General features: G+C 40.9%; 2 protein-coding genes across 4 annotated transcripts in view; one reads left to right on the top strand and one right to left on the bottom strand.

The window, feature by feature from the left end:
- CEP89 (centrosomal protein 89) overlaps positions 1-23,241 on the top strand; it is a 91,693-nt gene that overhangs the window by 48,157 nt on the left and 20,295 nt on the right. For 2 of the 3 annotated variants that reach the window (XM_067471104.1, XM_067471101.1), the window contains 2 exons: positions 10,612-10,781; positions 18,857-21,719. In XM_067471104.1, coding sequence (XP_067327205.1) covers positions 10,612-10,781; positions 18,857-19,070 — 384 coding nt within the window. In that variant the 3' untranslated portion in view covers positions 19,071-21,719. Of the gene's footprint in view, positions 1-10,611; positions 10,782-18,856; positions 21,720-23,241 lie in introns of those variants that run through there. The other variant, XM_067471102.1, reaches the window with a different exon arrangement.
- Positions 128-10,616, bottom strand: LOC132782939 (E3 ubiquitin-protein ligase RNF182-like). Its single transcript, XM_060787932.2, has 2 exons — positions 10,469-10,616; positions 128-1,428 (listed from the first exon to the last, which is right to left on the bottom strand). Exon 2 carries the CDS (start codon positions 1,410-1,412, stop codon positions 684-686), a length of 729 nt encoding a protein of 242 aa, XP_060643915.2. The 5' UTR covers positions 1,413-1,428; positions 10,469-10,616; the 3' UTR covers positions 128-683.

The following is a 23,241-nucleotide window of genomic DNA, read 5'->3' as shown; positions in this document are numbered from 1 at the left end:
CCAACATGGCCTGCTTGCATACAGGTTTGGTTTGAGGAGGATTGACCTACGATTGTGGAAATTGTAGTTCACCCACATCATTATGTATTTTATAATGGGAGCATTCATAAACAACAAAATTAGGACACTGGTTTTTTTTCTAATAAATAGTGTTATTAATTAACTAAATGATATTGCCTAACACCCCAAAACAAACAATGCCTTTTTTCAAATAACCCGGGCATTGCCCAAGCTAGTAGTGCAATTAAACAATTAAACAATTAAATAGTAACAGAGTGGTAAAAATCATTGAAATACAATAACTACACTTAAAATAGCTTTTAATACCCCAACCAAGGTCTTGGCCCACAGTTTAATAAGTTTTTCTCTACAGCAGTGTTCCCAGGTGTTTGGCCTTAAACTCCCAAAAATCGTAACAGCTAGTAAACTGGCTTGGATTTCTGGGAGTTTCATGGATTTCTAGGCCAATATACCTGGGGACCCACAGGTTGAGAACCACTGCTCTAGAACATGGCAAAATGTTGAGATAGTAGTGCAAAGTGTTAGGAACATCGATCGCTTGATATCTGCATACTTCCTTTCGGAAACACACTTTCACATTTTCCAAGCTGTACATGTTAATAGCTCAAAAGGCCTATAAGTTCCAAATTATAAAATTCCAATTTTTTAAATTAAAAAAATACTCAGTTCCTATGGGAACAGTCGCACATTCCCTGGCAAAGGCATTGGCAGAAACCATATACCAGACACACGGTGATGCTGGAAGGGACGAGGCTGACGCAGACAATTCCAAGGGTCACTTTCTGAATCACCAATAAATAGATTCCAAGCGGCAAAGACCCAAAGTAGAAAAATCCAAGCAACCACACTAGTATTCTGGGAATGTGGGTGCAGAATTTAGAGACGAAGTCTTGGTCTAGTTGGCTGTGAGAGTTTACAGAGGCTGAGTCAAGACTGTGATCATTTGTGTAATAATCTGAGAGGGTGTTTTGGCTCGGCCTCCTCGTGGCAGAGTCTCTCTGGACTTCCATGATCGTTATCACCAAGCAATTTGACGACCCCTGAGAAGGGCTTGAGGATGCCAGGCTCTTTGGAGTCAAGACAACTTCTTTGCAGTCCGAACTCCGTGCTGTTTTGTCTTTGGCCATAAGTTTTGACATAACGTTTGTGTCATCAGGGAGGCCTTCCACTTCTTCCTGAAGTTCAGTCTCATGGCGGCAGAAAGGGCAGCTTATGCAAAGGGAGCCGTCCCCAACCTGGAGGATTTTGGCCAGGCATTTAGCACACACCCGATGGAGGCAGTCCAGGATTTTGGGTTTGCGACTGTGGACATTAAATTTCTGATAACAGATTTTGCACTCCAGCTCGTCGTTGGGTGCTTTTTCCTCCCCCTCTGTTGTAGGGCCATCCATCTTTAAAGTAGGTACACTGCAAAAGAGAACAGCAGTCAATTCCCACATACCTTTAATAACGACTTTGTGATTAAACCTTATCATTAATGTGTTTTTAGTTAAAGATAACAAAACTGGAAGTAATCTATATAAATAAAAATGTAAGGTTCGTTTGTGGGATTAACATAACTCAAAAAAACCCTGGACGAATAGACACCAAATTTGGACTTATATGTACATTTCCTTCCGTCAATATTTGCTAGCCCTATATATCTGTATTCATATATATTTACCTAGAAATCTCTATATATAAATAATTATATCTATATAGGATTTGCAAAGACTTGCAAACATGTGAGGGGAAAATTTATATATATATATATATATATATATATATACACACACACACACACACACACACACACACTTATACATACACACACAGAGAGATACAGTTATATAGGTACCTCTATATTTATTGATATCTATATCTATAAAGGAAATGCCGAGAATTGCAAACATTGAAGGGGAATAAAAATAATGTATACATATAGATACAGACATACAGGTATGTAGAAATCTCTAGATATCTATATGGATATAGGATTTGCAAAGACCTGTAAACATATGAGGGGAAAACTTCCAGGGGACGCACAAAAATGCACATATAAAGTTAATACATTTAGATACACACAAAAAACAACCAAGAATGTTGGTGGGTTTGAAAGAGAGCCATACAAACAAGGAGGACATGAAATATATCTCCTTTCCCTCCTTCCCTTCCTTTTGACTGGAAAAGAAAACACACTTTCAAGAAAGGTGAAGAGGAGAGAGAAATCTATCATATATTGCAAGCAATGGCCCCCAGGCTCCGCTGCCCAACCTTGACCCCATTATAAGATTTTTTTAAAAGGTTGAAAAACTCAGTTTATCTTCGAGTCTATATGGTATGTATACAGATGCATTTGTTATTTTGATTTTGCCAATTTGAAATAAGAATTTATCAGACAAATGTGTTCCTCCTCTTATGCCAAAAGTACAGTTTGGAAGATTTTATTTTTAATTTAAAAACACCCTTCTCTTTTCCCAGTAATTTCTTTTGGGGGGGGGGGGGGGCATCTGTAGAAAAACACCTACTCCATGCTTGGGCTGCAGCCTTATGTGGGAGTAAGTCTCATCAAACTCAGTGAGGCATAGTGACAAGTAGCAATTACTCATTTGGAATATTTAGGTACTGCTTTTATCCATCAACATGAAAAAGAAGTGAATACACACACATTCCAGTGGCTGCAAAGCATTTGCCTTTGGGTTGAGGATATAACCCAGAGACTAGTTATGACAGTTAGTACAATCCAATTTTGACAAGTATTTAGAGTTTGCTTTTCCTGGAAGAGAAATCTTTATTCTCGTGAACAAATACTCCTAGAATGTTGTACTTGCCACCTGAGCTCATTGAGAGAAGGCTTCTCAGTTGTTCATTTTCATGCCAATATATATTTAAGGTTATCCAACAACAGCGTTACTTATGACTGAAAACAAGTTCTGAATAGAGGCTCTCTGTAACACATCTTTGTTTACCAAAGATGCATGGTTTGATGCCCGAAGGATTTGACACGTAACTGTGCAACTGTGCCTTCTGCAGTTTTCCCTGAGTAGCCTGGGCAAAGGTTTTATTTATTTATGTCCGTACTTTCCTAATGGAGCCGCTGGTGGTGCAGCGGGTTAAACCACTGAGCTGTTGAACCTGCTGACCGAAAGGTCAGTGGTTCAAATCCAGGGAGCAGGATGAGCTTCCACTATTAGCCCCAGCTTCTGCCAGCCTAGCAGTTCGAAAACATGCAAATGTGAGTCGATCAATAGGAACCTCTTTGGTGGGGAGGTAACAGCCTCCATGCAGTCATACCGGCCACATGACCTTGGAAGCATCTACGGTTAATATTTTAAGGGACAATATTTTAATGTATTTTTATTGCCTTTTAAATGTATTTTTATAGCTGTTGATTCGTTCATGTTAATTGTTGTTCTCTTTGTCGGCATCTAACGACTGCCAATTGTAAGCCGTGCTGAGCGGGGGTTGAGAAGGACGGGATACTATTGCTCTAAATAAATAAATATGGACTGCACTGGCTCTTCGGCTTAGAAATGAATGAGCACCACCCCCCAGAGTCAGACACAACTAGACTTAATGTCAAGGGGAAACCTTAAACCCCTGTGCCGGCAGGACTGAAGACCGACATGTCGCAGGTTCAAATCTGAGGAGAGCACGGGTGAGCTCGCTCTATCAGCTCCAGCTCCTCATGCATCAAAAACATCCGGGTGTTCCCTGGGCAACGCCCTTGCAGATGCCCAATTCTCTCCCACCAGAAGCGACTTGCAGTTTTTCAAGTCAATCCTGACACGACCAAAAAAACAAAAAAAAGCCAAAAGCAGGCCCACACTTTCCACTGAAATAATAATAAGTTTATATTTGTTACAGTTGTTCTTCATTTTAATTATTATACTGTTTTAAAGCATTTTTACACTGCAGTGTGCACAGGAATTCATTCATATTTTTTTTCAAATTATAATCCGGCCCTCCAACAGTTTGAGGGACCTGGCCCTCTGTTTAAAAAGTTTGAGGATCCCTGGTGTAGATCATCACCCACCAGGGAAAACAAGACAATCTCAGTTAGAAATAGAGGGTAGGAGCATGGAGCATCCTGAAAAAGCTTCAGATAATTCAAGATCATGATGAAGCTGTGTTCCCAGGATCCATTCAAGCCACATCCCCCAGTAAGGCATTTTCAAGACTAGACTATTCATCCCATCAAACCTTCCTTCTCATGTGTTTTTTGCGGGTACTCTAATTCAATTTGGCCTTTTACTTTGACAGGTACAGAATAGAAAAGAGTATAGGGATGAGCTTTGTGGGCAGATGAAATGTTCAGGTTGACAAACCTGTCCGATTTGATTACGGGTGGCTTTAGGTGATGCCGTATGACATTCCTTGGGGACTTTTCGAGGCAAAAGAAAAAACAGAAGTACCTTCCAAGGCATATTTGCCCTTTTTAAAATAGAAAAGGCATATTGTACCACAGGATGGACAGGGGAATTTGCCTTGTGGCAAAGCTAACGTGGTGGTTGAGCAGCACACATTTTATTTGTTATAGGATCTTTACAATAAGAGGGTGCAGTATTCACCCACATATAATTTATAACTATTGAAATTTCTTCCTGAAATAAAAATGCCTGTTCAAAGCCCTGGAAGTTTTTTAGTTTATACAGAGAGCAGAATATCATTAGCAACACCAATGTGTATGCCAGATCTACTCATCATTGTTCAGTCACTTTTGGATTGTGACACCCCAGTTGTGAAACTCCCTTCCCAGAGAGTTTTAACTAATCCTGCCTTTATTTGCTTTCTGGTATAAGATTACTAGGTTAATTTTTATTTCCCCTTTAATGCTACATTATAAAGGCTTTGAAATCAACAATTTAAACCAGGGTTGCTTTGAATGCAATATTCCTGCTTCTTGGCAGGGGGTTGGACTGGATGGCCCATGAGGTCCCTTCCAACTCTATGATTCTATGCTGTCTACTACCACATATCCGCTAGATAATAGAGGAAGGCAGGGAGTTTCAGAAAAACATCTATTTCTGTTTTATTGACTATTCAAAAGCCTTTGACTTTGTGGATCATAATAAATTGTGGCAAGTTCTTGGTGGTATGAGTATCTCTTTGGTAGAAAAACTGCCAGATCCTCCCAAAGTATAGTTTGTAAAAAAAATGGCATCAACAATTCTATAGTTCATAATATTCAACATATATTGTGACCTATAATTTTTTAATCTCTAAGATCACACTAATCTTTAAGAAATAAAGTTCTATTACTCTGTTGCCAGGAATCTAGTAATTTATTCCTTAATGAGGTGATTGTGGTTTGCTGTAAAGGCACAATTACCGGTAGTTGTTCTTGTAAAATGTTATAACGTTGTGCAGACAATCTGGACCTTCTCTCATTTCACCACTTTCAGTGCCTCAACTTCCATTATTGTTTCTGATTCATCAAGTCTCCTTCCTTGCTCTTCGTTAGACATTGGGAAGTCTTGTATCTGGATATTTTTCTGTCTTGTCTTCAGCAGACCACAGAGCTTTGTAAAGAGTTGCATAATATTTATAAAAGGTTTTCTTAGTCTCGTCTTGGTCTGTCATTTCTTCCTCTTCATCTCTAGTATTAGTTTCTTCTATCTTTTTAAAGCTTTTATGCTGATTGTCTTCCCTGTTTGTTTACTGACTCAAAGTACTGACTCCCCCCCCCCCCAAATCTCAGCCACTGTAATAAATGAAACCTATTTTTTTGTAACACTTTGATTTCATAAATCAATTATTTATTTGAGGGATTCTTTTGAAATTCCTCTTTCTTCTTTATGGCATTCTGAATCATCTTTAAGTTTTCTTGCCTCTTTCTCTTTGTTTCAGTATTTTGTTGTATGAAAACAAACCCGTCATACATGATAACTTATCGTTTCTCAACCTGGGGGTCAGGAACACTGGGGCGGTCCCGAAGAAGTTTCAGAGGGGTCGCCAAAGACCATCACAAATCATATATATCTGATGGTCTTAGGAATCCCTTTGGCAAGAAGGATGAAGATCTCTCTGCCTGTCCTTCTCTTCTTTTTTTGGAAACAGGTGGTGAACCCTCCCACCAAAAGCTCTCCTCCGCTGTGATTGGCAGTCCTCTCAGCCAAGGGGATGGTTGTTTCTGAGACTCCAAATGGAAAGGGGAGAGCAGGTTTGCTTGGTGCATGGCAGCATGGTACACATGTGCAGGGCGAGGGAGAGCATGTGAGGTTGGAGGGAGGCTCACGTCAGTGAGTCCCTTCAAGGCATGAGGGTTCTGTGTGAGGTGTTTGGCCCAATCCTATCATTGCTGGTGTTCAGAATGCTCTTTGATTGTAGATGAACTATAAATCCCAGCAAATACAACTCACAAATGTCAAGGTCTATTTTTCTCAAACACCACCAGTGTTCACATTTGGGCATACTGAGTATTTTTGCCAAGTTTGACCCAGATCCATCATTGTTTGAGACAGCAGTGCTCTCTGGATATAGGTGAACTACAACTCCAAAACTCAAGGTCAATGCCCACCAAACCCTCTCAATATTTTCTTTTGGTCATGGAGTTCTGTGTGCCAAATTTGGTTCAGTTCCAAATGGAGCTCAGAATACTCTTTGACTGTAAGTGAACTTTAAATCCCAGCAACTACACTTCCCAAATGACAAAATCAACCCCCCCCCCTCCCCACCAGGTATTCAGATTTGGGTATATCAGGTATTTGTGCCAAATTTGGTCCAGTGAATGAAAATACATCCTGCATTTCAGATATTTACATTACGATTTATAACAGTAGCAAAAGTACAGTTATTAAGTAGCAATGAAAATAAGTTTATGATTGGGGGGGGGGGTCACCATAACATGAGGAACTGTATTAAAGGGTCACGGCATTAGGAAGGTTGAGAAGCACTGGCTTATGTTTTTAAACTCAGTTGACAAATTTTGCTACTTTGAAAAGTACTGGCGAGATATAGATCAATTTTTATGTCTGGTTCTGACATGTATTTTATTATTTATTATTTATTTCGGGCTTTATAACCCGTCCTATCTCAACCGCTGCAGAAAGACTCAGGATGGCTATTTTCTTGCATCTAGGTGATGAAATGAAGCACAATTCTCCCCAAGCATATCATACTTTCCTTTAGGATTGTTGACTGGCATCTAGAATGCTTCCCAACAATACAAAACTCTCCTAAACACATTTTCATTTGATATCTAGGATCATTTTGATGCCCAATATAAACATACCTCTCTTCCTATACTGATACCTTAGGCATATAATCTTGTAAACTATGGGGAGAAAACTTTAGGGATGCTGACTTTCCTGTTACAAATTCTGTATTTTAGAAAACAACCATCTCTGTGAATTTGATTTCAAAGTAGCATTGCCAGATAGTTTTATGAATTGCCCAACTAGGTTTTTTCAATAGATTTTTTAAGATTGATCCCGTAGTGTCTTTAAGCCATCCCTAAAGGAGAACTATCCACCAGTGTCCAACCTCCCCTTTCTGAGCAAGGTCTTGGAGTGTTTGGTGGCTCCCAACTCCAGGGATTACTGGATAAAACAGATTATCTAGATCTATTTCAATCTTGTTTCAGGCCTGGCTATGGAACAGCGACAGCTTTGGTCGCCTTGGTAGATAAGCAAAGCAGAGAGCTAGACAGGGGAATGTGTCCCTGTTGGTTCTCCTGGATCTCTCAGTGGCTTTCGATACAATTGACCATGATATCCTTTTGGGTCATCTTGCTGGGATGGGGCTGGGAGGCACTGTCTTACAGTGGCTCAGTGCTTCCTGGAGGGCCATGGAGAAATAAGCAGTTGGACAGAAGGTGGTGCTGGGAGACTCCTGTTTGAACCCCTGGCCGTTGTCCTGTGGGGTTCCTCAGGGTTCCATTTTGTCCCCCTATTCTGTTGAATATACACATGAAACTGCTGGGAGAAGTCATTTGGAGTTTTGGAGTTCGGTGCCACCTATATGCAGATGACACCCAACTCTACTACTCCTTTCCAACTAATTTGAAGGTAGCTGTTCCGACTGATGACCAGTGGCTGTCATCAGTAATTGACTGGATAAGGGCAAACAAATTGAAACTTAATCCAGACAAGACAGAAGTGCTCCCGGTCAGTTCAAAGGCAGACCGGGGAATAGGGATGCAGCCTGTGCTGGATGGGATCACACTCCACTGAAGATAAAGATCCGCAGTTTGGGAGTCCTCCTGGATTCAGTTTGAGCCTGGGGGCCCAGGTATCTGCGGTGGTTGGGAGGGCCTTTGCCAACTGTGCCTATTCCATGAGAAGCCAGATCTGGCCATGGTGGTACATGCCTTAACTGCATCCCGTCTGGATTACTGTAATGCACTCCGTGTGGGGCTGCCTCTGAAGAGTGCTTGGAAACTTCACCTGGTCGAAAGAGCTGCAGCCAGATTGCTCACTGGGGCTGATTGTTGGGAGCAGGCAACCCCCCTGTTGCAGCAGCTCCACTAGCTTCCAGTCTATATCCGGGCACAATTCAAACTGCTAGTTTAAAGTCCTGGGCGGTTCAGGTCCAGACTATTTGGCAGACCGCATCCCCTTGTATGAACTTGCACAGGCCCTAAGATCTTCAGGAGGGGCCCTTCTCTCGGTCCCACCTCCATCTCAAGCTCAGTTGGTTGGAACGAGAGAGCAGGCCTTCTCAGTGGCTGCCACTCGACTCTGGAACTTCTTGCCCAGGGAAGCCACAATGCCCCCCTTCCTGCTATCCTTCCGGCAGCAGGCTAAAACCTTTTCATTCAGGTAGGCTTTTAAAAATGATGGTGTTTAAGATCTAATCAGGGGGTTGCTGCTGTTTTTATCTGTTTTGATAGTTTTTAACTGATTTTTTTATTGCTGTATGTGTTTAATTCTATTTTAATTTTTGTATATTTGTATATTTTGAGTTGAATACCAATGCTTTTATGTCAAGCTGCTTTGAGTCCCTTTGGGGGAGATAAAGTAGGGCATAAATAAATATCATCATCATCATCATCTACACCCCAGTGAAAAAATAAGCCCGCAGCATTGGTCCCCAATTCATTTAATAGCTGTGTTTTTCTGTTTCCATTGTAAAATCATGAGTTATCCCCCTTCCATTTTCAGTTTCTCCTGCAAGTTTGCATCCAGTAGATAAGACAGCTAACCAGCCCAGCTGTTGTTGGTCCACAGCAGGGTGCTTGCAGTTTCTGATAAGTGTGAACTTGCTTGCTGGAACGTCTTTCAGCTCCAGTCACTGGCAATGTGCGAAAAAATTGACTATATCCCTTTTAGCACTTTGCTGAAAAACAGTTCCATTTGTTTCTGATAAATCTCATTTAACTGTGTAAGCTGGAAGTGTTCCTATTGCTTTTGAAAAGACTTGAAAATTCTGATGCAGAGCTTTCCAAAAATTTCATGTTGGTGACACACTTCATTTCATGACACAGTAATTCAGTTTCTACTGGGAAACTAGTAGTTAAACCAACCTTTTAGAAAAGATACGGATGCATACAAAAATTGTAACGTATGAGGAGGGACACAACATATCTCATGAGAACCTTTCATTTCTATTTTCAAAAATATGTTATCTTTTGCTTTTTTAGCATTCATGCAACATACCTACACACTGCAGACAAGAGTTCTTTCTCCCACCCTGGACATTATTCCACAGATATATAAACCCCACTTTCCTAGTTTCCAACAGACCTTACAACCTCTTAGGATGCCTGCCATAGACGTAGGCAAAACGTCAGGAGAGGATGCTTCTGGAACATGGCCATACAGCCTGGAAAACTCACAAAACCATGTGATTCCAGCCATGAAAGCCTTCAGCAATACCTTGATGTAGCATTTTGTCCATCTCTATTTTTGTAGCAAACAAGAAGAGAAATATGACCTATTCCGGTATTTTAGAGAGGAACAAACACATCTGTATTGTCGAAGGCTTTCATGGTCGGGATCACTGGGTTGTTGTAGGTTTTTTTCGGACTATATGGCCATGTTCTAGAAGCATTCTCTCCTGACGTTTTGCCTAAGCATCCTCAGAGGTTGTGAGGTCAAAATGTCATGCAGGCGAAATGTCAGGAGAGAATGCTTCTAGAACATGACCATATAGCCCACAAAAACCTACAACAACCCAACAAACACATCTCCTTATGTAAGTACATTGATTATTCAAACCAGGCTGTTGAACTCTGTCTGTAACAGGCATGGGCCAACTTTTGCCCTCCAGGCATTTCAGACTACAACCCCCACAGTTCTTTACAGGTTGTTAGGAATTGTGGGAGTTGTAGTCCAAAACACTTGGGCGGCCAAATTTGGCCCATGCATGCCTGATGTATAAGCAACATATTTTTAAAGTCTCGCTTGGTTTCTTGGCAAGACTGTTTATAAAGGGAAGCATAAAAATAGCTCTGTATTCCCATGCAGTGGCATCTTTGTGAAAAGTGCATGCAGTCGAAAGAAGGACCAGGATATTTCCAACCTACCCAATTTATTCTTTAAGCCAGGCATCCCACGTTCGAGAAGGAAGCCGCGATGGGAGAATGCCCCCATCCTGCTGGTTGCGACCTGGCGGCCTCGAAGCGATCCCAGCAACGCTCCTAACAGGATTCTGTTTGGACTCTCACAGGTGTATAAGCAGACGGCTGCCGGGAAGCTGGGAGACATCAGCCTGAAGGCGACGGAACAGGAGGAGGAATTTGCAGGGAAGGCGGCTCAGTTCCAGCGAGAGATGAAACACCTGCAGCAGATGCTGAAGGAGAAGCAGGAAGCCCTTGATGAAGCGCTGCAGCAGAAAAGGTAAGTCAGCCCAGCCTTGGGATCTGACTGGTGAAAGGGAGGCATTTGCTCTGAATGCTCTGCCTGAGAGCCCCACCTGGTGTGCCATCGCTGCATCTGCTTTCATGTCTCTCTGCTGGGTTGAAAACACCGACTGGTCTCCTTCTCTGAACTTGTTTAGTCTGTCCACCAAATCGCCTTCCCTCCCATGACCTTCTCTTCCAAATCCTGCCTTTCTAGTCCTGACAGCCAGCCTTAAAATCCCCTTGACTCTTCTGGCAAGGAAGCAAACACACAGAAGCTATTCACTTGAATGGAGATTTCAATCATTCTGTCCAATTTGAATTGCTGGTTGTGTGCTCATTGAGTTAACGCCGTCTTCCAGTGAGGCCTGATGGAGTCTCAGGCTGACGGTTTTCTGGCAGGCAAATGAGAGAAGCTGCTTAACAACGCTTGGCAAAGAGGAATGCCTCGCACATTGGGAGGATACTGATCACAGAAGGAGAAATAAGCAGTTGGACAGATCTTGCTGGGACATACATAATTCTTTGTGTTGAATTCATCTAGACCAGGGGTTCTCAATTTCTATTTCCCTCCCATCGCTCAGCGGTGCTTTGGTGGTGCTATTCCTGAATGGCAGAATGGAGTTAGACTGGATGGCCTCTGGGGTTGCTCCTATTGTGATTATTATTACAAAGGTTTGATGGTCATCTGTTGGGGGTGCTTTGTGATTCCCCTGCTTGGCAGAAGGTAGATGGATTGGATGGCCTTTGGGGTTGCACCTATTATTATTATTATTATTATTATTATTATTAAGGTTGAATGGCCATCTGTTGTGGGTGCTTTGATTGTGCATCTGTTGTGGGTGCTTGGATTGTTCCATTATTGTTGTCGTTGTTGTTGTTGTTGTTGTTGTTTGAAACACCACAAGATGAGTCCACAGCAGACAAGATCACTCTGCTGGCTGTTGTATTGGATCACACGTCGGACAATTCCCAAGTGTCTAGGACTGTGTGATGTATTGGCGAATGATGTGCGCAGATCCCAGTAAGGTGGCCTTCTGCAGCTGGCAAATTGTAATTTTGTCAATGCCGATTGTGTTTAAGTGCAGGCCAAGGTCTTTAGGCACTGAACCCAGTGTGCCGATCACCACTGGGACCACCTTAACTGGTTTGTGCCAGAGTCTTTGCAGTTTGATCTTTAAATCCTAATATCGTGTCAGCTTTTCCAGTTGTTTCTCTTCAAACCTGTGATTGTGATTATTATTATATTATTATTATTATTATTATTATTATTATGGAGCCCCCGGTGGCACAGTGGGTTAAACCCCTGTGCCAGCAGGACTGAAGACCGACAGGTTGCAGGTTCGAATCCAGGGAGAGGCGGATGAGCTCCCTCTATCAGCTCCAGCTCCTTATGCAGGGACATGAGAGAAGCCTCCCACAAGGATGATAAAACATCAAAAAATCATCCAGGCGTCCCCTGGGCAACGTCCTTGTAGACGGGCAATTCTCTCACACCAGTTTCTCAGGTCACTCCTGAAATGACAAAAATTATTATTATTATTATTATTATTATTATTATTATTATTGGGTTGTGTGTATGGCCATGTTCCAGATGCATTCTCTCCTGATGTTTTGCCTGCATCTATGGCAGGTATCCTCAGAGGTTGTGAGGAGAGAATGCTTCTGGAACATGGCCATACAGCCTGGAAAACACACAGAACCTGGTGATTCTGGCCATCAAAGCCTTCGACAATGCATTATTATTATTATTATTATTATTATTATTATTATTATTATTAATTACAAAGGCTGAGTGGCCATCTGTTGGGAGTGCTTTGATTGTGCTTTCCCTGTATGGCAGAAGGAGGTTGTCCTGGATGGCCCTTAGGGTCTTCCATTGAAGTACTTTTTACTTTATGTTGGTCAAAAGGTTTGCCAGTGCCTGATAATATAACTTAAAAACAACCTTTCTTTTAAATGAAACCTATAGGCAAGTACAGCACGTCTTCATACTACCCTGAAGGGAAATGGAGCGGCCCCAGGTTGTATATAATATAACATCTAATATAATACATAAACATTTCTTGGGGCTCCACAAAAAGGGCTCCGCGACTGAAAACGTTTCTACTATTAGAAAGGCTTCATAGAATATTACTTTTATCAACAGTAAACCAAAGCAGGAGATGGTGATTAACCCGTTGCTTTTATAGACCATCCCAACTGTTGTGAGACAAAACAGTGGGAAGCGGAAGCCAAGCTGTGTGCCATCTGTGCTGTGAATGTCAGCTCTTCCATAGAGATTAAATAGCATGGTTGTACATGGTTTTTCTTTTAACCTGGAAAACAGGGAATTCATACCTGTGGCCTCAGAGGAAATTTTATTTCAAACATTTTTTGAAACAGACTTGGGATGCAGCCATTCCAAGACATTTTGATGCCTAATTGGTGAAATTGCATCCATCCATTCTTCCAGGCAGTTTTGTAAAAACACACTATATAGATAGATAGATAGTTAGATAGGGATAGGAAGGTATATTAGCTAATCCCAAAACTAAACCCCATGAATCTGGAGGTTCAACTGTACATAGGCTAATAACATTTCAACTGAAGCTGCTAAAAAAAGCTCTGGTTACGTTTTCACTACGTCCTGAATGCGGAACTCAAACTACCGCCTTGAGTCCCTCTGCAGAGGTTGAGATACAACGGGATACAAATGTCCTAAATAAATACTTTTAGTACTTCTCCTTACTGTTATACAGTGTTCCCTCACTTATCGTGGGGATTCTGTTTCAGGATCACCCACGATAAGTGAAAATCCGCAAAGTAGGGATGCCATATTAATTCTAATATTTCTACATTATTTTATATATTTTATATATTATTTTCTTACTCGCGCTTCCTTATCCACCTCCCAGCCCATCCCAAGAGCAACTGCCTGTCTCCCTGGCTTCCGCAGAGCGTCCGGAGCCACGCAGGCAGCAGCAGGCCAGGGAGGCAGGCCTTCCCCAGCGCACCTTAGGCCGCCACACTTCCAGGGTCCCTGGCCTCCACTGGATGTAAATATTTAATAGTTTGTTTTGTTTTTTTTTTTGGTTTTTTTTGAAGAGGAGAGTATAAAGAGAGAGGAAAAGTTTAGGTTTTCCAAGTAAAGTGAGGGAACAATAATGTGATAGGAAAGTAGGAAAAAGAAGAACCCAAAATCCAGAAAGAACCCAAAACAGGGTGCCAATAGACAAAATAAAAAAGGAGAAAAAAGAAAGAGTAGAATTAAAAAGAAAAAAACTACATGAAAAAAGTGAAAGATAAAAAAGTATATAATAATAGAAATTTAAAAATATCTAAAATAGAGAAAAATAGTAGTAGTAATAATAATAATAATTTTTAAAAGATTACAACTTCTATCTAATCCTTAGCGTTTTTAAACTTATACAGTCCGTAATCTTCTATGTTTAATATAATAATAATTTTAAAAACCCAAAAAAGGATTAAAGTTGATTTACCATTGACCCCATTTGTGGCTCTTCTTTAAAAAGAGTTATTTTAGTTATGCTTTCGTCTTTTTTTTTCTTCGTATTCCTCCACTTGGGACCAGTTTGTTTCTTTAATCGGATATCCCAAATTTTTCTTTAAATAAAATGTTAATTTATCCGTGTCTACGGACAGTGCCAGCTTAGAAATGGAGATGAGCACCACACCCGAGTCAGACACGAATGGACCTTATGTCAGGGGAAAACCTTTACCTTTATCTCTCTTATTTTATTTGCCCACTGATCTAAGTCTGGAATTTCCCTCTGTTTCCATATTCTCACATAAATAATCCTAACGGCAGTCGACAGGTACATAAAGAGAATATCTTCATTTGAGTCTAATTTTAAGTCTGTATCAGTTATTTCTAACAAATAGTATTCTGGTTTCTTGGGGAATTTTTTCTTAAAAATCAGTTGACACTCTTCATGTATTAGTTTCCAATATTTTTGTGCTTGTATTGTTGAGGGCTTTCATGGCCGGAATCACTGGGTTGTTGTAAGTTTTTTTGGGCTATATGGCCATGTTCTAGAGGCATTCTCTCCTGACGTTTCGCCCACATCTATGGCAAGCATCCTCAGAGGTAGTGAGGATGCTTGCCATAGATGCGGGCGAAACGTCAGGAGAGAATGCCTCTAGAACATGGTCATATAGCCTAAAAAACTTACATCAACCCATTTTTGTGCTTCTCTACAAGTCCACCTCATATGATAGAAACTGCCCTTTTTATTAACATTTTCAAAAACCCGCGAAACAGCGAGTCCGCTAAAAGTGAGCTGCAAAGTAGCGAGGGTTCACTGAAATCCCGAAATGCTAGCAAATGTTATTTTCTGCTGCAATATAGCCAAACCTCAAACATGTTTAACTCTGGTCACTTGTGAGTTTCATGCTCTGTTAGTTAAACATTTCTAGATATCTCTCTCTGCTTCTTTTTCTTGGAAGAATCACAGAAAATACAGAAATATGGGAAGGATGCTTTTCCCAAACCTTCTGTAGCTTGGCAACCAGAATCAGTAGCACTGGGCCAATAATATACCGATGGAGATTTATTTCTACTAGCATTTCTCAAGGAGGAAATGTGAAGTGTAAGAAATTATTGCTAGTCAATGGATATTAACAAATTTATGCGTATGATGGGCAAACAGAACATCATTTTCTACTGTATTTGAATATGTCTTAGGCTGTGTGCATGGCATGTTTTAATTTTAGAGGGAGATTTCATTAGGCCAGCCACCTGAAGGGTTATAAGCAGAAGCGGCCATCTGTCGGGAGTGGTTTGATTGTGTCTTCCTGCCTGACAGAACAGAGTTGGATTGGATGGTCTTTGGGAGTCCCTTCCAATTCTGTGATTCCATTTACAGCCAGTGGACAGGCTGCACAGAAACGATGTCTCCAAACCATTTCTAACTGATCTCCCATGGCAGTTAGTGAAAGACTTTTCTTATTTAAGCAATAAGTTTTGGGCTTGTAGTTCACGTGACAGAAAGGGCTTTTTATGGGGATGCATTTTTATCACTTCATTGTGTTTTCATTTTGGTTGTTTTTAACTTTTGTACAATTGTTTTAGCTTTTGAAAAAATGCATGTAAGCTGCCTTGGATCTTCTACAATGAGAAAAGTGGGGTAGAAATAAAATAATATGTCAGATTGATTTTTTTTCCATCAGAAGATAATGATAAAACATATTTTTATTAGTTGGTCTGTTTACTTGATTCTTTTCCTGCCTTTTTTCTCATATTGGGACTCGAGGCACCTAAGAATAATGAGTTATTTTTTATATTTGGTTCTGGCTCAAAACAGTTAATAAAAATTGACAACATGGTAACTCATTAAACAATTTGTACAATTTTTGCATAATTATAAACATTGTGAAGGAGCCCCCGGTGGTGCAGTGGGTTAAACCACTGAGCTGTTTTTTTTTAATTAATTTTTATTAGGGTTTTTTTTTCCATACAATAAAAGAGGTGGAACAATCAAGTGTATAGGAAAGTAGGAAATGGTGAGAAAGGGGGGAGGGGTGAAGGGTGGGAGGGATTTGTCTTGTTGGGAGATATTTGGTGGGGGAGTAGTCTCTAATAGTGATATTGTTGTAGACTTCATATTCTTCATCTTCTCTTTTGTGCTCTCTCATTTTATACACAATCCAGATTCCTTTTCTCTTTGGCCTATTTTATTTAACTCAGACTGGTTAACTCAGCTCCCTCTATCAGCTCCAGCTCCTCATGCGGGGACATGAGAGAAGCCTCCCACAAGGATGATAAAACATCAAAATCATCCAGGCGTCCCCTGGGCAACGTCCTTGAAGACGGCCAAATTTCTCACACCAGAAGCAACTTGCAGTTTCTCAGGTCGCTCCTGACACGACAAAAAATATATATTTGCAGCAGCCAAATAATGTAACCAGGCTGGCAGAGCCACAGGATGGATTTATATTATTATTATTATTATTATTATTATTATTATTATTATTATCATTATTCTGAACTACAGCATTTTAGGCTTCAGGCTGCCAATCCAGTGTTTGAATGCTATTCCCCAAGCCCCTGAAGAAAAAAAAGAAAGTCCATGTGCATGTAAAATTGGCAAATCAGAGAAAAGATTATCCTATGAAATATTCAGACAGTTTTTTCACATGACAGAACATTTCTGTACTCAGCGTAGCCCATGCTGTCAGAAACGATACAGTCAGGAAGCAGATCCTTTGTTGACATTATGTTTTGGCAATAACATAGAAACTGAATAGGAAGCTGAGCAAAGTGCCATGTTATTGCGCCTTCTTTCAGATGTGTGGCCAAGAAAATATATATATATTCTATGCCCAGAATAAATCATGTGCCTGATTTGCATATTGTATCATGGAGCCTTTGCAACTACAGTCATTAGTGACATGTTGAAAAGACTCCATAGTGTAGACTTCGAAAGTGATATGGCCAAGGGGTTGAACCGGGACAAGGCAGTGCAACATTTATGAGTTTCTACTCTTTTGCTGGAATTATTTACTTGAATGATTTATAGGGTTCAGGCAGATTTGAAGATCAAAAGGGTCTTGAAGATATGAAGGTCACTGAGAAAACAGATCCAAACACAAGAATTACAGCGGCCAATGGAAAGGGATGCAAAACTGACTTATGAGATGCAGAATCAGATGCAGAACTGATTTATGAGACATTCATAAAAGCATTTCTGATTTATTGCTCTAGTCATCCGTCACTCATGTTCAGAGAACAAACTCCATGCTGGTTAGCTTATTTATTGATTGATTGATGTGTTTGTTTATTTAAAACCTTTATATTCCGCCCTTCTCACCCCGAAGGGGACTCAGGGCGGAGCACAGAATATATACGGCAAACATTCAATGCCGGGATAGGAATTCATTATATCCATACATAAACATTAAAAACATTTATCTTAAGATTAAAATGCACCTTTAAAACCATCTTGTTCATCTGCGTCAAATCTAATTGACCTGGTAAAGTTTCCTATCTCTGCTTTATTGCACTGTCCCGAAAGCTTGGTCCCACAGCCAAGTTTTTACCATCCTTCTGAAGGACAGGAGGGAGGGAGCCGATCTTATCTCACCAGGAAGGGAGTTCCATAACTGGGGGACCATCACCGAGAAGGTCCTGTCTCTCGTCCCTACCAGTCGCGCCTCTGACAATGGTGGGACTGAGAGCAGGGCCTCCCCAAAGGATCTTAATTTCCACAATGGTTCATAGGGGGAGATGCATTCCGACAGTAAATTGGGTTGGCTACCATAGGACTAGTTAAGTCCTGTCATGTCTGACTCTGGGGGTTGGTGCTCATCTCCATTTCTAATCCAAAGAGCTGGCATTGTCCATAGACACCTCCAAGGTCATGTAGCCAGCATGATTGCATGGAGCGCCGTTACCTTCTCACTGGAGCAGTACCTATTGATCTACTCACATTTGCATGTTTTCGAATTGCTAGGTTTGCAAAAGCTTGGGCTAACAGCGGGAGCTCACCCCACTCCCTGGATTTGAATTGCCAACCTTTCAGTCAGCAAGTTCAGTAGCTCAGCGGTTTAACCTGCTGTGTCACCGGGGGTCCACGGACTAGTTAGTTCATGACAAAACAGAATGACTTAACATTAACAACAAGTAGTATTTGACAATTATATAGTCCAGGCCCTGGGCAAACTTCAGCCCTCTTGGTGTTTTGGACATCAACTCCCACAATTCCTAACACCCGCTGTTAGTAATTTTGAGAGTTGAAGTCCAAAACACCTGGAGGGCCGAAGTTTGCTCAGGCATGGTCTAGAACCTCCTTGAGCTGATTTTTTTTCAGTATTTCAACAAAGGCATTTGTATCTATCCGCATCTTTTTAGATGATGAAAAAGCATTTGATAACTTTAATGTGGCCATTTGCTGCCACAGAGAAGGTTGGCCACATGTCCAGGCAGAATCTGCAGCTAGCAAAGTACCCAAATCTGTTAGGAATTGTAGGAATTGAAGTCCAAAACACTTGGAGGGAGGGCTGAAGTTGGCCCATGCCTGGGATAAAGCATCCACCATCATCAAATCTGTTCTCTTTTTTCTTTCTTTCAAGGGAGATGGAAGGTCAGCTTGAAATAATTTGGGAATCGACTACCAAAGAAAACAGAAGGATGAAGGAACTCTTGCATAAGTCTCTAGAGAAGAGAAACACGGAGAATCCTGTCAAAGCTTATGAATCACATTTGGCTGACATTTTCCAGAAAGACCTGCTGGATGGGTTTGAATTCAGCTACTGTGATTTGGAGCTTTCCTCACCTGCAAAATAAAGCTCAGAGACAGTAGGAGGAACCTGCGTCTTCAGGACACCAATGTTTACACGTCTTTTGGGGAAGAAGCGAATGCAAGATACACAATGGATGGATGGTCAGATTGTAACCGAATCCAGCAGCCAAATATGACCTCTCAGAGCAGGCAGTTGTTCTTTTTTGGTGATATTAAGGGGTCTAGAAATCTACATGGTAACGACTGCATTATGGGAGGGGAATATGATGTGTTGAGAGCTCCATCAGCCTTAACATTCATCCAAAAAGCACATTTCCAGCCATCATAATATCAGGAAAAATTCATCCAAAAAGCACATTTCCAGCCATCATAATATCAGGAAAAAACTATTTTTTCAGCTGAGTGGAGTCTCTATTTATCATCGGTTTCACAACTGGGCTTCCTTTTCAGTAAATACTCTTAGGATTGTATTCCCAGTGATGAGAATGAAAATTGCTTTTAGAAAGCATTAGGAAACATGATGACACACTGTTGCCGGTTTTTAGTGCCACATTTCCTATATTGATCTACTTATTCTGTTTTGCTAGCAACATTTAACACGGTCTGTCTCTGTGTATCGCTACTAGTTACCTTAAGGATCAACATAAACCTTTTCTAGACCAGAGCTTTTAAAACTTTTTCCACTCGCGAATCCTTTCCTGCATGAGAAATTTTTACACAACCCTAGGTATGTAAAATTGGTATGAAAATCAAACATTTACTGATAATAAAATCAGCAGTTTGTTTGCAAGGCTTGCTCCACAGGCTGAGTTTCTTTTTGTGGCATACAGCTGAAATATATTCACTGTAAACATTGCAAACAGATTCGTGTAAATATCTTGGTAGCCTTCGGAAAGCTTTTATTGTGGCCAAGTTGTTCATGACCCCAACATTGAGCTAAACTAAGGGACCCCATATGTGGTATTTTTTTAATTAAGCACCTTAATGTTAGGAAATCATTTCATCCAGGATTGCCTTTGCTATGTACATTTGAAAGTTTTAATATAAGCCCAACACAAAGCAGCAGCATCCAAAAGCTACCACGTTAAGCATGACAGAGCTGGAGAAAGTCTAGAAGACCTCACAACCTCTGAGAATGCTTGCCGTAGATGCAGGTGAAACGTCAGGAGAGAATGCTTCTAGAACATGGCCATATAGCCTGAAAAACCTACAACCACCCAGTCTGGAAGATGTTGTAATGGAGCTCAATAAAAGATTGACAGTTACCTGCAGCTTTTGGGGGCAAAGTATTGGATCTTTCTGGATCCCTGAGTAAAGCAGCTATGTATCTCCCTGGTTTTGAGAGAAACAATGGTGTTTTTCACCATTTGAAATCAAAATACTGTGTGATTCAAGGGCCTTTGGTTGTGATGTAACATTGTAAGAGCTTTAACTTGTGAAAAGTGGGATAAAAGCCATTTCCTGATGTTTATATGACACTGTGGACTCATTGCTCAGTCATTCTTGTGACCCTTTTGGAGTGGTTTGGAACTTAATGCGAGTTGTAGATAGGACCCTTCAGTGGTGCAGCGGGTTAAACTGCTGAGCTGCTGTACTTGCTGATCGGAGCGGGGTGAGCTCCCACTGTTAGGCCCAGCTTCTGCCAACCTAGCAGTTCAAAAACATGCAAATATGAGTAGATCAATAGATATCTCTCCAGCTGGAAGGTAACAGTGCTCCATGCAGTCATGCTGGCCACATGATATTGGAGGCGTCTACGGACAATGCTGGCTCTCTGACTTAGAAATGGAGATGAGCACCACCCCCGAGTTGGACATGACTAAACTTAATGTCAGGGGATAGCTTTACCTTTACTTATAACAGGAATATAAGAAATAAAATTCCATCCCAATACTTACTATATACCAAAATTACAATCATCCATGAAATGATATTAGCATGTCTTTTACCTTTTATATTTACAGATTAAGAGCAGAACCTAAATGGGTGCTTAGCCGTGCCTTATATGTACAGACCATAAAACTTACATGCAGCTGTTTGTAAGCACACCTCCTAACTGAACCTGTGCAATAATCAGTACTTACTGATCATTTTTTTAGGCATCCGGACATAATATCAAACTGGGTGGCTATGTGAATTAGTCTTGTGTTTAGTCTTTGTCCTACATACTGGTTTAATTGATTACTTTAGTGTAACCCATGTAGCAATAAATCCGCAGTACAGTCCTGGGCATGAATACTCAGAAGTGAGACCCAAAGGCTTCACCTGGACTTACTCCCAAATAAGTGTGTTTACAATTTTGGTCCCTTCCTGTCATTTTAGTTTTTTGCTGGGTGGCTGCGACTCATCTGTCAGAATAAAATAAGGCTGATATACATCTTTCAAGTACAAGTACTCTTCATGTCAATCTTCTGCTAAATTTTGGCCTGGAAATGGATATACAATAGTTGTACTAGCACAATATGCACCATTATTCACAATTTTACATATTTACATATGCACTCCTTCTCTCTTTCTTTTCTGCTCCTTATAGTTTTTGTTTTTGTGTGTGTGTTTTATGTATCATAACCATCATTTGCATAAATAATATTCTAAATATGGGCTTAGTTGTGTGCTATCCAGGGCTTTTTTGAATTATGTATTTTTGCAAATGTTTTGTAACAATAAAATGACATATTTTTAAAGAGAGGAAAGCATATGTTATCCTTTTCAGTTCCGATTCCCTGACAGAATTCTGAACATTATAGCCATTTAATACAGCAAGTCACTCATCCTTCTGTTGGAACAAAATAAATGGAAATGTGAAAAATTCAGCCAACGTGCCAAAAGTGTACATGCTTAAACTACTGATTTTTTCCCAAGTGATTAATTGGACTTTAAAAGACAGATCTCAAGAGCCATAAATAACGCCTGAGATTAAAGATGAATCATGAAGTGTGTCTTGCCAGCATCCTCAGTACAGCGCAAAATATAGAATGAGACAATGGCAACAACAGAAGAGGACAATTCTGCTGGAAGATCTTTTCCGCCTTACGAAGTAAAGTAGTAGTATTCTTCTTTGTGGTCTCTGTGAATATCACAAATGCATTAGCTTGTTATAACTTAGCAGGGAGCAGAAGGAGTGGGATCTTTCCCTTCCCAGTCGGCTCAGGCAAAAGTTAACTGCTGCTGCAACATCTTCTGATTTGCGTGTTCTTCCTCGTGAATAACTTCAACCACCTTGAGGTCTATTTGTTCACTCATGTCCCCATTTCATCTTTCCAGTATTGGAAGGCATGCTTATCTCTCAAACTGAATGCAGATAACAAGATTCCTTTGCCAGAAAAATGGCTGGAAATTAACCTGCGTTAAGGATGTGTAACGTTGGGGTGTTTTTGTGTGGCTGTATGGCCAATGTGTTCTAGCTGCCTTTTTTCCTTTTGCCTGCATCTGTGGCTAATGGCATCTTCAGTGGATCTGATGGTAGTAAAGCAAGTGGAGCATATAATACCTGTGGGTCCTGGGTGGGAATATGGGATCCATTGGAAAAAATCATTCAAGACCATCTTCAAATGCATAAGGTATCCGCTTGCTGGTCTCCCGACTGCTCACACCTTTCCAGAAGCAGGAACAAGTCAAATACTCTCAGTTTGTCTTGACAATGATGTGCCATGGAAACCAGGAGGACTTTTTCAACAGATTGATCACACAGGATGAAAGCTGGGTCCATCACTCTGATCCTGAGACTAAAGTCCAGTTGGTGCAATGGAAGGCACGTGCCCAACTCTCGGCAGGCAAGGTCATGCTCTCAGTATTTTGGGAACAGCAAGGAATAGTATGGATGGATTTCCTAGTAAAGGGGACCATGATCACTGGGACATCATATGCTTCACTGCTGCAGAAATTGCAGGAGGCCATCCAAACCAAGAGACAATGTGGCATGCTCACTAAAGGTGTTTGCCTTCTGCAAGACAGGGCACCAGCCCACAACTCACCTGTTGCCCAAATGGAAGAAGCATGTTCTTGTGGCTTTGAAATTCTCCCGCATCTCCCTTATTCACCCGACCTCACACCATTAGACTTCCACCTCTTTCCAACAATAAAGTTATTTTTGATGACAGGCAAGCATTTTTCAGATGATGAGACTAATTTCCAAAGTCACAACATGGCTTTTGGAGCAACCAGTCGACTTTTACAAATGAGGTATTTACAGTTGCTTTAAAAGATGGGAGAAGT

Source organism: Anolis sagrei, chromosome 8 (genome assembly GCF_037176765.1).
Source record: "Anolis sagrei isolate rAnoSag1 chromosome 8, rAnoSag1.mat, whole genome shotgun sequence".
NCBI classification, from domain to species: Eukaryota; Metazoa; Chordata; class Lepidosauria; order Squamata; family Dactyloidae; genus Anolis; species Anolis sagrei.
Note: the sequence above shows the minus strand (reverse complement) of the source record. Positions and strands in the feature narration are given on the sequence as shown.

Excerpts from the sequence above, each read along its gene's own strand:
- LOC132782939 (XM_060787932.2), bottom strand. The coding sequence starts at position 1,412 with ATGGATGGCCCTACAACAGAGGGGGAGGAAAAAGCACCCAACGACGAG.